Source organism: Ursus arctos, unplaced genomic scaffold (genome assembly GCF_023065955.2).
Source record: "Ursus arctos isolate Adak ecotype North America unplaced genomic scaffold, UrsArc2.0 scaffold_2, whole genome shotgun sequence".
NCBI classification, from domain to species: Eukaryota; Metazoa; Chordata; class Mammalia; order Carnivora; family Ursidae; genus Ursus; species Ursus arctos.
The window spans coordinates 33468336-33482844 of NW_026622874.1; the positions used below are offsets into that span (position 1 = coordinate 33468336).

General features: G+C 38.4%; 1 protein-coding gene and 1 pseudogene across 9 annotated transcripts in view; both read right to left on the bottom strand.

The window, feature by feature from the left end:
- CD55 (CD55 molecule (Cromer blood group)) overlaps positions 1–14509 on the bottom strand; it is a 43774-nt gene that overhangs the window by 26676 nt on the left and 2589 nt on the right. For 8 of the 9 annotated variants that reach the window (XR_003311986.4, XM_026480752.4, XM_026480755.4 and 5 more), the window contains exons 3-7: positions 14160–14351; positions 13657–13756; positions 12499–12584; positions 8928–9116; positions 2688–3863 (exon numbers count right to left, since the gene is read on the bottom strand). Coding sequence is in view for 8 of the 9 variants with exons in the window: in XM_026480752.4 (XP_026336537.2) it covers positions 2688–3863; positions 8928–9116; positions 12499–12584; positions 13657–13756; positions 14160–14351 (1743 nt within the window). In the remaining variant the exon portion in view is untranslated. The remainder of the gene's footprint in view (positions 1–2687; positions 3864–8927; positions 9117–12498; positions 12585–13656; positions 13757–14159; positions 14352–14509) is intronic. The other variant, XM_044377734.3, reaches the window with a different exon arrangement.
- LOC113242612 (U6 spliceosomal RNA) lies at positions 11073–11172 on the bottom strand (annotated as a pseudogene).

Here is a 14509-nt window from a genome sequence, read left to right on the forward strand (position 1 = left end):
CTATGACCAAGAAACTATCAGAGGGGCGCCTGGGTGGCACAGCGGTTGAGCGTCTGCCTTCGGCTCAGGGCGTGATCCCGGCGTTATGGGATCGAGCCCCACATCAGGCTCCTCCGCTATGAGCCTGCTTCTTCCTCTCCCATTCCCCCTGCTTGTGTTCCCTCTCTCGCTGGCTGTCTCTATCCTGTTGAATAAATAAATAAAATCTTTAAAAAAAAAAAAAAGAAACTATCAGAAACTGAAGTCTCTCTCAGCAGACTCTATCAAAAGCTCAAATTACCACAGCACCTTAACTTTTTACCTTTCAAGGACTATGAATGGGGCACTGCAAAAATTACTTTCAAATAAATATAATATGCTGCTCTCCTAAGTAGTGAATGGATTTACTCAAAAGTACCACTGAGACAGGTGACATTACGCAGTAGAAAAGAGCACAGGATCTGGAGTAAATAGGTGTTAAAACTGCCAACTTTCTCCCTATTAACTGGGCACTATATGAATCATACAAATTAATCTCTGAGTCTCTAAATTCGTCGTCTATAAAATGAAGCTAAAAAGGCTTATGTCACAAGGTTATCTCAAGGACTTGTGTCCAGGGAGGGGAAGTGTATGGTACACAGAACTAACTATAAGGCATAGCAAGCAAGTGGCAGCAATTACTTTCTTTTTCAACATGAGCATAAAATGGTATATGAGATTTGAAGAATAAATTAATGGCATAAAAGAGAGAAATTTGACCCCAAATATTGGTTGTATTTTCATCATAATTATTGATTCAGGTTTAGTTCATTTTTTTTCAGGTTTCATTTACATCTGTTAAATTATCTTGTATTCTTTTTTTTGCAGAAATATTTCAACAAAGTAAGCACTCTAAAAAATTTACATAGGGCAAGACTTCTTTCTTGTTGCCTTGCTCTATGAAAAATCAGGTATATTCAACCTAAAACTTTTAGGCCCAGACAGGTCATAAAAATGGAAGAAGTCAGTAACCTCCTACAAGTGTTAAAGTAATGACTAGATCTAAAGGTGTGAACACAAGCTATAAAACCGATGTGGAGTGCCAAAAGTCAAGTTAGATAATGAAATATACAACATACTGCTTATGTAAATTACAAAAAAAAAAAAAAACAATATCATGTACTAGGTAGGAATGGATACACACCTGCAGCATAAGAATTAAAACATAGATAGGATGCTTACGCACCAAGCTCAGGGCAGTCAGTGCCTCAGAGGGAGAGAAACAGAAGTGGTACATCATATAATATCTGTAATGTTTAAATTCTTAAAAATAGTCAGGTAAGGGCAAAAAAGGCTTCGAGATAACAACTGTGAAGTATATGAAAATATGGTCACAATGTGTAAAACTATTTAAAAAAAACACCATGATTATTTGATACCATCGAAGAATGATCAAAAACGGGGAGGGCTGGGTTAAGATTTTGTGTATGCGCATGTATTTGGCTTTTTACGGAAGGGAATCATGAAATATACAAAGGAAATTTCAAGAAGGATATCTGTAATGTTCCAAAGTCTTAAAAAATTATCTGGGTGATGATGGCAAAACAGACTTCATCACAGCAGTTATGAACTCTGGACAAAATCTGGAAAAGCAATCATAACATGATTTGAAGGCCTGGTGGGCAAACGAAGACAGGCAGAAATGGGTCAAAGCCAGAAGAGGGAGAACGGTATGGAATGAGGTTTGCATATTTGCCGTGAGTGAAGTCCTAGGCCATGCAGTGTAGGGAGCAGAATGCAGGGGTCATATTGGCTAAGTAAGAGGATAAGTCAGAGGATGGAGTTCAAGATCATCAACAGAGCATCTGGAAAGTGAGAGGGCAAATCTGAGGGGCTGCTAATAGTTGATTTCTTGACATTTGTAGTGGTTACAAAAATATTTGCTTTAGAAAAGTAATTGAGTCATACATGGGTGTTTTATGCAGTGTGTGTGTGTGTATGTGTGTGTTGACTTCAATTAAGAAGTTAAAAAAATTTTTTTTAAATTATCTCCTGGCTCACAGTCCTGTTGAGATTTTCCAAGAAACTGAAATAAAAATAGGTATCTTGAATAGAGAATAAGAATGTCTATAGAAATGTTGGCTATCCATTAGGTAAGTTAATAGACAAGGGGACATCACGGTAGCCTGAAGAAGCAGGAACTGGTAAGAAGAGTTTCATTCATTCACTCAATGTGTATTACTGAAGTCTACAGCATATTTTAGTCCACTTTTATAAAAATTGTCATTTAAAGACCCTTGTGTAAATATAGACTATTTCAAAGATTTCTGTCTTTTCAGTTACTTAGAAGACAGTGTTGAGATGCTTTAACACATTAGCAACTCTACGGAATCTCAAGAGACCCTTCAGCAAACTTAAGGGATGGGTCTCTATCAATAAACCAGACCAAGAAAATGGCCATAAGGATGGTACATATTTGGTTCTCTGAAGGGTCTTGAAGAATTCAAGGACTCCCTAAAACTCATATAAAAAACAGAATTTCTTTGCCAAGCTTAATTTAGCATTGTTTTCATGGAGCCCCAATCTTTTTCTATATTATTGCAAAATGTTTTGCCCAAGCATACTCCCAATCTGCCTCTGAAGAAAGTCAAGAGCATTAGTATGGAAAACTCTTCCCACCATAGCACCTTAGATCCCTACTCAGGAAAACCTGAGTTGTGTCAACTAACCTGAAGAGACGGTCCCTTTTCCTTTAGGTGCGTTGGTTGTCCTGGGAGTAGCTGAACTCTGTTTTGCTGTAATATGAGCAGAGGTCAATCTTTTTGTTGTATGGAGACCCTTAGTCACTGGGGCATGTACAGCAGTGGACTTTCGTGTTGCTGGAAGACTCTGTGTAAATGAAGCTTTCACTGTGGTGGATCTATGGGTGGCTGGCATGGCCTGTGTAGCAGACACATTTGCCATGATGGGATTCTGGGCTGCTGGTGGGGTCTCTGTAGATTGAGCATTTGATATGGGGGATTTTTTGGCTGTGGCTGAATCTTTTACTGTGGTGAGTTTCTGAAGAGTTGATGGGGTCTTTGTAGCTGAAACATGTACTGTGTTGGGTTTCTGAGTAGTTGATGGGGACTTTGTAGCTGAAACATTTAATGTGTTGGGTTTCTGAGGAGTTGATGGGGTCTTTGTAGCTGAAACATTTACTGTGTTGGGTTTCTGAAGAGTTGGTAGGGCTTCTGCAGCTGAAGAATTTATTGTGTTAGGTTTCTGAGGAGTTGGTAAGGCTTCTGTAGCTGAAGAATTTATTGTGTTGAGTTTCTGAGGAGTTGATGGGGCCTTTGTAGCTGAAACATTTACTGTGTTGGGTTTCTGAGGAGTTGGTAGGGCTTCTGTAGCTGAAGAATTTATTGTGTCAGGTTTCTGAGGAGTTGATGGGGCCTTTGTAGCTGAAATATGTACTGTGTTGGGTTTCTGAGAAGTTGATGGGAACTTTGTGGCTGAAACATGTACTGTGTTGGGTTTCTGAGGAGTTGGTAGGGCTTCTGTAGCTGGAGAACTTATTGTGTTGGGTTTCTGAGGAGTTGATGGGACTTCTGTAGCTGGAACGTTTACTGTGTTGGATTTCTGAAGAGTTGATGGGGCCTTTGTAGCTGGAGCATTTATGGTGGTGGGTTTCTGAGGAGTTGTTGGGACTTTGGTACCTGAAACATTCACTGTCGTGGGTTTCTGAGTTGATGTAACTTCAGTACTTGGAGCACTCGCTGTGGTGGGTTTCCGAGTTGATGGAGCTTTGGTACTTGGAACATTCGTTGTGGTGGGTTTCTGAGGAGTTGATGTGGGCTTTGTAGCTGATGCAATTACTGTGGTGGATTTCTGAACTGGTGGTGTGACCTTAGAAATCTGAGAACCTTACGAGGAAGAAAAATGTTAAAAAATATTAGCTTAATAATGCTGTCAAGTTAAGACTTAGGAACAAGTTGCTTGCTCTATGAATTCTCTCTTTCTCCCCCACAAATACCTAAATATGAATATGACTTTTAGGAAACCAAGTCTAATTATGATTTTCCCAAGGAACTGAAACACTGCATTATTTTCGCTTTGATATAAAGTATACCTGTAGAGAACTAAAGTACTTTACACCAAAGTAGTACTGAGGTTCTTAAACTGTTTCCTGCATAAAGAAAAGAAACCAAAGTCAGAGTTGCCAGTGATCTCATTCTGTGACACACCCCAAATTAAGACATTTTCTCTCACAAAATGTTTTCCTTTGCTCATGCCAAGACCAAAGAACCAGATAGAACCACTGGACAGACAGAGATAATCACAACATAGTTCTTTTTCCCAATGCTTTCAGGACATGTTAGTGGCCTTGGGAACTTGTTCTGTTTCACTTCTTTATTCAAGTAATACAGTCAATCTGAAAAAAATAACTTTTTTCCTCTTGTGCTGGGTACCAACGTGACACATATTAGTTTAGTCCCTCTTTGGATTGCAGATCAGGTACCAAACATCTGAAGTGTGACCTTGATTAAGATCCTATTCTGAGAATCGCAACTCTAACAATTTAGTACAATTTTAGGTCTTCAGTGCCTGTCAGACTTCGGGTTGCTTACACACTCCCTCGTAAGGCAGCACCGAGAAGGGCTGCTGGCTTCACCCACACTGGAGACTGCTGTCGATTTCTCTAATGCTGCTAAGCTGTGACTTTCTCATCTCTACAACGAGGATAAAAACAAAGCAGATTTGAGAACTTTATTGTAAGGAAGGAGAGAAATAATTTAGGTAGGTTATTGCCCACAACGTCTGTCCCTGAAGGAACACATTTTGCCACATTTCTGCGCCACCAGCACACACATCCTGCTCCACGCCCTCATTTATTTCTGTTCCTGTAGCTCCCTCAGAGGACGGTGGGGACGGGATAACTCACGGAAAATACCTAGCCGGTAGCGCAGGACTGAGCCCTCAAAAAATGGTAGATGGTATTGTTAGGATACGATTTACACGGACTTTTCCTGTAAGGTGCTCCCACATGAAATTGATCCTTTGCTCTACCACGCTAGTTCTCATTTTCGATCCAGAAGACGTGCGTGTTAGTATGGTGTAAGTTTCCGGGAAATCACTTTTCTCCTTTTGCCATTTTGTTGTTTGGTGTCTAGTTTAATTCCATCGCCAGCAGCGCGCTCCAGATTATTTCAATCTTCTGAACTACATGGTGATTGAGAGCCCAGCCTAAGGGCAATGTTCCATGCACACTTGAAAAAAACTTTTCCTTCTGTCCTTACAGGGTTCAATGCTCTTACTATGTCAATTTTTTAAGAAGTTTAACTGTTGCTTCTGTATTCTTATTGGTTTTTGGTTGCTTATTCTAACAGCTATTGAAATAAGTGCGTAGAATTCTCATACTATAATCATGGATTTATCTATTTTTCTTTCTGTCTGTTTTTTGCTACATGTGGATTGAAGCTTTTTTTCCAGTGCTCATAGATAGTAGATTGTGATAGATTCCTGTTGAATGGACCCCCTTTAGCATTATGAACTGTTGTATCTTAAAGTATTCTTTGATATTATGAGAACTGCACCAGCTTTTTTTTTTTTTGGTAGTTGTTGGCAAAGTATATTTTTCCATCCTTTACTTTTGACCATTCAGTATTCTTATCATTAAATTGTGTCCCCTGTAGCCAGCAAATAGGTTTTCTTTTTTTAATCCAGTCTGACGACCTTACTTAAATTACACTCTGTGTAATTACTGATATAGTTGGGTTTATAGCAAACACTTTACTATCAGTCAGCTCTTCCACCCATCTAGTTTATGTTTCCCTTCCTCTCTTGTTTCCTTTTGGATAAAGTGTTCATTATCATTCCTTTGTTAGCTTATGATTTATACTTTCTCTCACTATTATTTTCATGGCGGCCCTAGAGATTACAGTATATATTAGACTATAAGTCAACTATGCAAATTAACATTTTAACAACATTTTAGTATTGCCAGAACCTTGTAACCCTTAAATTCAATTTACCTCTTCCTGCCTTTTGCTCTGTTGCTATTATACACTTGTATTGCACGTACACGTCAAACCCCAGAAGACGATACATTTATCATTTTGTACAGTCCTAGTCATGTACCTTGGCTAGTGTTCTTCATTTCCTCTTGCATTTTCATGTTTTACTTGGGATTATTTTCATTCTACTTGAAGGAATGCTTTTACTTTGTCATTCTGGGCAGGTCTGGTCTGCTGGTGACAAGTTCCCTTAGTTTTCATATGAGACCATCTTCATTTTGCATTCAGTTTTAAAGGATATATCCATTGGGTAAAGAATTCCAGGTGAGCAGTCATTTTCTTATCCTTAACTTGAAGGATTTCTTCTCATTGTCTTTGGCTTCCACAATTTTTGTCGAGAAGCCTGTGATCAGTTTTAGTGTTATTCCTTTGAAGATAATGCTGTCTTTTTGTCTCCTGGTGCTTTTATCATTGTTTTGAGTTGTCAAAATTTTTGCCACGACATGCCAGGAAGTGGTTTTATTTTTATTCTAAGAGTCCTGAGAATCTTTGAAATGTGTTGATGTATTTCATCAGTTTTGGAGAATTCTGTCATCTCTTGGAATACTTCTGTTCCTCTTTCTCTCTTTCTCTGTCTCTCCTCTTAGCTAACCTATGTTAGAACAGTTTCACATGTCTCAAATATCTCCTAAGGTTTTATCTATATTTTACATCTGCCTCCCTTTGTGCTTCTGGGCTTTATTAATGAATCTTTTTTCCTGTTCCAAATACTGCGTCCCAATGACTGTTCAAACAATTGTGCTCTTCATTTTAGATTTTATATTGGTAGAATGTCTACTTTATTTTTATAGATTCTAGTTCTTTGTTGAAATTCTCTATTTCTCTTTTCCTTTAATACCTTAACCATATTAACCAATAATTTTAAAGTCCTCATCTGTTAACTCAATTATCTGGATCTCTTTTATTGGATTTATTTTCCCCTGATTTGGTTATAACTTCTTGCTTCTCTCCATGTCTAATACTGTTTTATTATATTACAGACGTTGTATATAAAACCTTCAGATGGTATGATCTTCCAAGAGAGGTCCCCTTTTCTGATAGGCAGACTGGTTGGAGGTGATCACATCCTCAGCCCATGAGGGACTGAGCTGGGTCTCAGCCTTAGTAAGACTCAGTCTACTTCTACTCTTGCCTCTGTTCCTTGGGAGTTGTCCCTCTGGGCTTTTCCTCAACAGCCTGGGAATCTTTGTTTCCTCAGCCCCAAGAAACTGTGGGAGAGCCAGGTCTGTCCTTCGGGGGTCCCCCGCCCAGCAATCTAGCCTCCTTCCCCACACAGCTTCAAAATGGGCACAAATGTGTTAAGGGGGACAGGAGTGTGTGCTTGATCCAAGCTTCTTCCTCTGATATTTGTTGCCCAAATACCATAAGGAGCTGAGAGATTTCATTTTGTACTTTGGAGGCTTTGGGTCTAACTCCCCAGTGTCCCCTGCAGCCCCAGAAATCAGCAAATGACCCTTGGAGTGAAAAACTGGCTCTGCATTGAGGACCTCAATTTTCAGTATATTTTTCTAGCCCACCACAACCACTAAAAGCTTTGCCAGTTTCTCTCTTTCCTGGCAGTGGTCTTTTATGGGAGTCACGATGGATCTCCAGCCCAGAGTGGCTTGTCTTTGCTCCACCCCCAGGAATTCTAATTCATTCAGGCCTGGTTGTTCCCACCCTTGTGTCTCGTGCCTTTCAAGATAGGACTTAAAAAAGGAAAAAATCTTCCCTGATTTTGTAGTTATTGTAAAGGAAATATTGGCCTACCATGGCCTACTTGGGGACTAGCCTAGACTTGTAAGCTCTAAATAACTGATAATTTAATAAAACAGGGGAAAATAAATATGAAGGGTATCACATAGCCAGATTAAGAAGCAAACACATATCAAACTTCTCCCATAATTAAATTAATTCTAACAATATAATGAAATTTTCACCAGGCAGCTGTCACATCGCCACATCAAAATAGCCATTATCAACAAGGGTGCGGAGCCAGCACGGGGACGCTGTGCCTTCGCTCCAGTAACTACCCTGCAAGGAATTTATTGTACAAAATGTACACCTGCACGATTCCAGATGCCCAATAATTGCCACAGCATCTTTTGTAAGAATAATTTAAAAAACTAGAATCAAAAACTAAATTCCCCTCAATAGGTTAAATAATTGATATATCCATATAACTGCTATGATTAAAAAAATAAATATGGATAGGTATGTTTATTTTCTAGAATCGAATGCAAACATTTGTTAACCATGGTTACTTCTGAGAGAAGGATTAGGGACAGAGAGATTTTTACTTTACATTTCGTATTTGTCTGCATGGTTTTAATATTACTTCATTGTTGATGTATACTATTTATAACAAATAACTGTTTTTAACAAGCACTGCTATTTAGAAATTCATGCTAACATAATTCCAAGTATAATTATAAAAGGAGTTCGAGTCGCACTGGCACTCACATATCACACTGCTTAAAAAAATACCGCCTCCTGGGATCACTATCTAGATCCCTCAGTTTAGTCAAAGATTCCCTCCCAACTGAATAAAATAAACCATTTTATATACCTTTTGTATTGATATTAACTTACTGAAGGTGATATGGTAAGAAATAGCAAATGTAAGCTAACTCACTAAAAACGTGAGACATGTTACGTGTACATGTGTGGGCGCTATATGCTATGTGCGTGTATATATTTATTTATTTATTCATATATTACCACATATCCTCCATATCAGTGGTTCCTCTTTCCTTGGAAGTCATAGACCTCTCTGAGAATCTGATGAAAAATCGTGCCCCCCAGAAAAACGCAAATATGCATATATGTACCGCATTTTCCATTCATTTCTTAGGGAGTTCATAGAATCTCTGTAGCCCATATATAGACCTAAAGGTAAAAATAAAACAAAAATCAACAACGCAAACTCATTACCTTTGCACTCAGGTGGCGGGCCACTCCATTCTCCTTGGTCACCTTTAACGGTACAATAAATAGAGTTCTCTCCGATCAGGGTGAAGCCTTCCTTACATCTATATTTGATAGCCTGTTGATACACGTAAGTGTCCCGTAGATCCAGAATGAATCCATTGTTAATTTCTGGTGGTTCTGGACAAAAAATTTCTTTAAAAAAATTCCAACATATTTTACGTTAATAAAACTGCCAATTACTTACTTTAATAAGCAAGATTAAAACATGTTAAATAACTTACTTAAAAAAAAAAATCTACCATTTTTCTAAATTCAGCACTATCGACCAGGGAGCTCAGAAATACCTATTAAGTAATGAGTCATGTTATTTGGAGCTTTGGATACAAATGGTATAAAACATGAATGCTCACTTTGAGACCAATGTATAGAAATAAGATTTAGAACGTATATGTGAAGCAAAAATTACAATGAAGTCCTCACACATTACATGTCAAATTGTGCTAGAAAAAGCAAATACTGCCAGAGTTCAGAGGTGAAAGCAGGACGGAGATTTTAAGGAGGAAATGGAACTTGAGTTTAATACTGAGATACACCCTTCTGCTAAGAGAGCAGAGAAGAGGCCATTGCTCTGCATTCCACGGGGAAATGATGCCAAGTGAAAGGGCCCTAGAAGTCAAGGGGCATCCTTGGGAAATAGGAACAGATGATTCTGACACAGCGAAATATCAGAAGTGGCAGGATTACATTTTGACTTTTAGGATAAAACTTTTTTAAGCATTTATTAAAGCACAGCCTTTCACTTAAAGTACATGTATTAAGCAGTGCATTCGGAAAACAGGTGCAAGCAGAGTTGTTCTAGTCATATTATAAAAAGAGCCCCACCCCCCCGCCACGGCAGTAGCCCTGATAAATGCAACAGCTCCACATTGTCTAGAGCCAGGAAAGCAATGGGATCACTTGTGTACATCAATGATGTCACATCAAGTGGCCTTAAGTAACCATAGCGTATTAGAAAACCTATAAATTACTTTTAGGCCACTGATGAAAGCAAGGAGCAAGAGCAGATTAATCTGCTTTACACGGGGCTAAGGGGCATGACAATTACACATCACCATCAGTGCCATTCAGAGATTTCCTGAGCACCTAATACATACCAGGCATTGTTCTAGAAACAGAATTGCAAAACTAAATAAAATATTAAGTCTTAGGTCTTAAAATATCGTAACGGGGGTGCCTGGGTGGCTCAGTTGGTTAAGCGTCTGCGCCTGCATCGGGCTCCCCACTTAGCGGAGAGCCTGCTTCTCCCTCTCCCTCTCCTGCTCCCACTGCTTGTGCTCTCTGTCAAATAAATAAATAAAATCTTAAAATAAAATAAAATAAAATAAAATACAGTGACAAAAAAGATTCAAAGATTTTCATTTAAATACAAAATAGTGAGACTCATCACAGAAGTGTGCACGATGGTGTAGAAAGAGAGAAGAACAGTTAACCATCAGGGAGGTCAGGGAAAGCTTCTAGAAGGTCTATCAGAGCAACCCCTTAAAAAGAAAATTTAAAAAAAGAAAGAAAAGAAAAGAAAAGAAACATAGGAAAAAGAACAGCTAAGCAAAGAAGGGACCGAAGGACATTCCAGGCGGAGGCAGCAGCAGAAGGAAAGATGTGGGCAGCTTTTTGTGGAAAGAGCATAAAGTATGAGGGAAGACATAGCGTGAAGTGAGTAGACCATGGCTCCCCTGTATGCTTTACTAAGGAGTTTGGACTCTGTAAGTGATGAGGAGACATGTATAAGCCTTAAGGCAGAAGAGATAAGTCACTTCCGTGTTTCAGATGGATCAATCTGGGTAGAGTGTGGATGAAATATTAATGGAGTCCAAGAATGGAGGATGGGGGCCATTGCAATCAGTGTCACCTCTGAACTCAGGCAAGTGGGACTCCTGCCCCAGTTCTCACACTTTACGAGGCCATGCTGTGGCCCTCCTCTGACTGAGCTTCTCCCTGACAGTGGGGTATGGGCAGGGCTGAGGGTATGCTTACGGAGAGCTTCTCCCCCACCCCACTGTAAATCATGCTCTAGAAACTGGCCCTCGGAATTCCCCCCTGCAGGGCCTGAAAGGGTCCCTTCTCCCTGTCCATATTCTTTTTTTTTTTTTAAATATGGAACACTATAAATTTCTGTGTCATCTTGGAGCAAGGACCACGCTAAACTTCTCTGTGTCATTCCAACTTTACTGTATGTGTCACATGATCCCGATGGTCGAGAAGAGTCTATACTGCTGATGTGTGCACCTGTAGTCCAAAGTTCAGTGCCGTGGGCGAGGGGACAAGGTCCCAGGTACATGACTTGGGTGTGTAGTCCAAGTTGTGTATTTGCATGCATCAGAGGCTTCTCACAGTGCCAGAAGGGGATACCTATTCGAGTACGTTTGCCGTCCAAACTCACTTTCGCATCACTTACAACATCCCTTACTAGATGGTGGAAATGGGAAAGGTGGGTGGTGGGTGGTAATGCTGAAAATTTCGAAGTACTAATAATGAGAAAAAGGGAAGTAGCAGACGTAGGACGGCAGCGCTCAAGGTGGTGTGCCCTGTAAGGAGTACCTAGGTGTGACCAGCTTACCCCTGCAAGCTCTTGCTTGGCAAGACTTCATTTTATGTGTCTTCCTATCAACTGACCCCATGCATTCCCTCCCGCAGGGCGTCAATCAAGATGCACTTGTCAAATCCACTAAGTCCAGTCTAGCTTTCTGCTCCTGATAACACCAAAACCTTGAACTCAGCAATAATTTTAGCAAAGATGGGAGAAATCATAAAGCTTACATTTTTAAGCATTGCATTTTTTCTTAAGAAAAAAAGAAAAAAAAGAAATATATTGCACATATTTTACTCCTCTCAATTTTCAGGAGACATATGTCTCCAGTGGATATAAATTTGACTGGATACATGCATTTATGATACGATTTCTATGCCCTACTCTCCCTCTGAGAAGATAAGATTCTCAAATGCAAAGATCATATTTCTTCGTTGTTGTACAACCTTATTTCTCTAATCATGAAAAATCAATCCCATTTCAAAACATTTACAGATAATTAGCTCAGTTCATAATCTTAAAAGAGGCAACACTGAGTCCTAGAAAAATGATGGGTTTGACGTCCAGAGATCTGGGTTAAAGGCCTTCTCTTGCCACTTATTTTGGGATGTAGGGTCAGGTCATATAAACTCTCTGATCAAGAGTATTTTAATTCATAAAATTAATAATAATGGGGGAAGAAAAACCCTGTTATCTATTTTGCTTGATTGTTAGAAGGAAAGGTAGGGTAATAAATGACCAACCACAATATACACCTGTTTGCTGGGGGTTTTTTGTTTGTTTTGTTTGTTTATTTGTTTGTTTTGGAATTTGTTGGGGTTTTTTAATCCTTTATCACCACAGCTAATAAATTAAGAAACATCGCTAATAGAGATCTTTAAATTAGTTAAGACATTGCTACATTGGATAATTCTTCATGAGAGAAAGTAATTTACTATTGACTATTCAGCCTCACAACTAGAGTGCTTAGGTTTTTTTCAGTCTTACCTTGGCATTCAGGCAACGGATCACTCCACCCAACACCGTCATCTACAAGGGAACAGTAACTAGAAGGAACACCAACTAGCCTGTACCTGAAGCAACAAGGGGAGAAAAAAGTTAGGTCCCATCCACCTGTTTGCCTTCCCTTAAATTCTCCAAAACATCATCTTAAAATATTTACTACACCAGTAGACGGAAACAAAACAATAGTTGATCAAAGTTCACATGGCGGTTTAAAGGAAAAGAAAAAATTAAATTAAAAAAAGGTGATATCCAAAGGGTAAAAAAGTATAAGACATGCAAAACGTTTTTTACTTGGGCGAAAACAGGAAAGTGTTTTGAAACATTTTAAAGTGATATAGATGCTTGAATATTTTATATTTCTGAATTCTAAAAGATAAACAGAGGCTTCATAGGATAATAGAACATATTTATATTTTAAGGGCTCAAAGTACTCCCCAGATTTGACAATAATCATATTAATGATCTAAGCATCTCTGTTTCATACAGGAGACGCACGATGTTGATATTTTTATTTTATAGACAGCAGGGACACACACACACACAGAGTAAAATATCATAATTCAATATGCGGATATTTAATGAGAAAATGGACATGAAATTTCCATCAGTCTCTGAGACACTGATGATACCCAAAGAGTGAGTTCCTTTTCCCTATGTAGGGAACTTAGAAAAGACCTCAGGTCAGCATGATATTTTTACACTAGGAGTAAATGTTTTTAACACACAATATTTTGTAACAGGCAGTTTGCATACAGAAAAAAATATGCAAATTCATTATTTAGGTAAAGTAAGGATTAGTTTCATTGGAACACTTGAAAGATTTAATTTCTGTAAGTGCCAACATATTACAAGTTTTTTCCTTTACTAATCACATTAAAAATTTTACAATGAATCCTATACGTACAGAAATCTAACAATTGAGAGAATTTGGTGTTACAAGAAATTGTCCTTTCTTGCCCCCATTTTATTAAATTTAACCATGATGAGCTCATGATGAAAGATCCTTGAGCAGAGGAATTGTTTTAATGACACTAGCTTGTAAACACTGACCACAAATTTAAAAACTTCCATCTTAAGTCCTAAATCTGTTTTGACATTTGTTAAACATAGAGTATAAATATATAGTATGCCAAAACTTACCCCTCGTTACACGAGAAGGAGATGGACGCACCGTATAATATGTCAGTTGGTATGCTGACACGACCATTTCTTAAATCCCCAGGATTAGGACATGATTTTCCTAGAAGAGAGCACAAATCGATTTTTTTTTCATTAAATTATCAGGCACTTCTATGCAAATTCATCATCTGAACTATTGACAATTCTAATCCTTAGACTTGTAAAATCCTGCCTGCATTTTGTAAGTTTCAAATAAAGCACCATATTTAGAATATATGCTTCTTACATTTTAGGTAACCTTAAACTAATTAAATGTGAAATCTGTGAGTAAATTAATACTCCCGTCTCACAAGTGTTTAGTTGGCCTGATTTATAAAACAGAATTATAAAATCACTCTAATGGTTCTTTTCAGAATCATTCAAAGTAATAGTAGATACACATAGACTTCCAGCATGAATGAAGGAAGAATTACTGTTTCCCCAAATACCACATGATTACGAATACTCTGTAAAATTATACTCACTTTTACAAAATTCATCTGGTTTGGACCACGTAAAATTCTGAAGGCAAGTTAGTTTTCCTGAGAGAGAATAGTCCCTCCGGTAGCCAGGACGGCAGTCATATTCCACAATGGAACCCTCTGGGAAATAATTCTGTTTGGTAAAAGACGTTTTGAGAGATGCAAAAAGTAGCCTGGTTGGAACGTCACAGCTACCTAAAAGTATTAACAAAAGCAACAACATAACTAATATCACCTTATTTGATAATCTATGTTTAATTAACCAGAATTATTTGGTCCTTCCATCCCCCTTTTTCTGTACTTCTTTGTACATATTTGGTATTTAACTATATTGATATCACTACAACATTTAC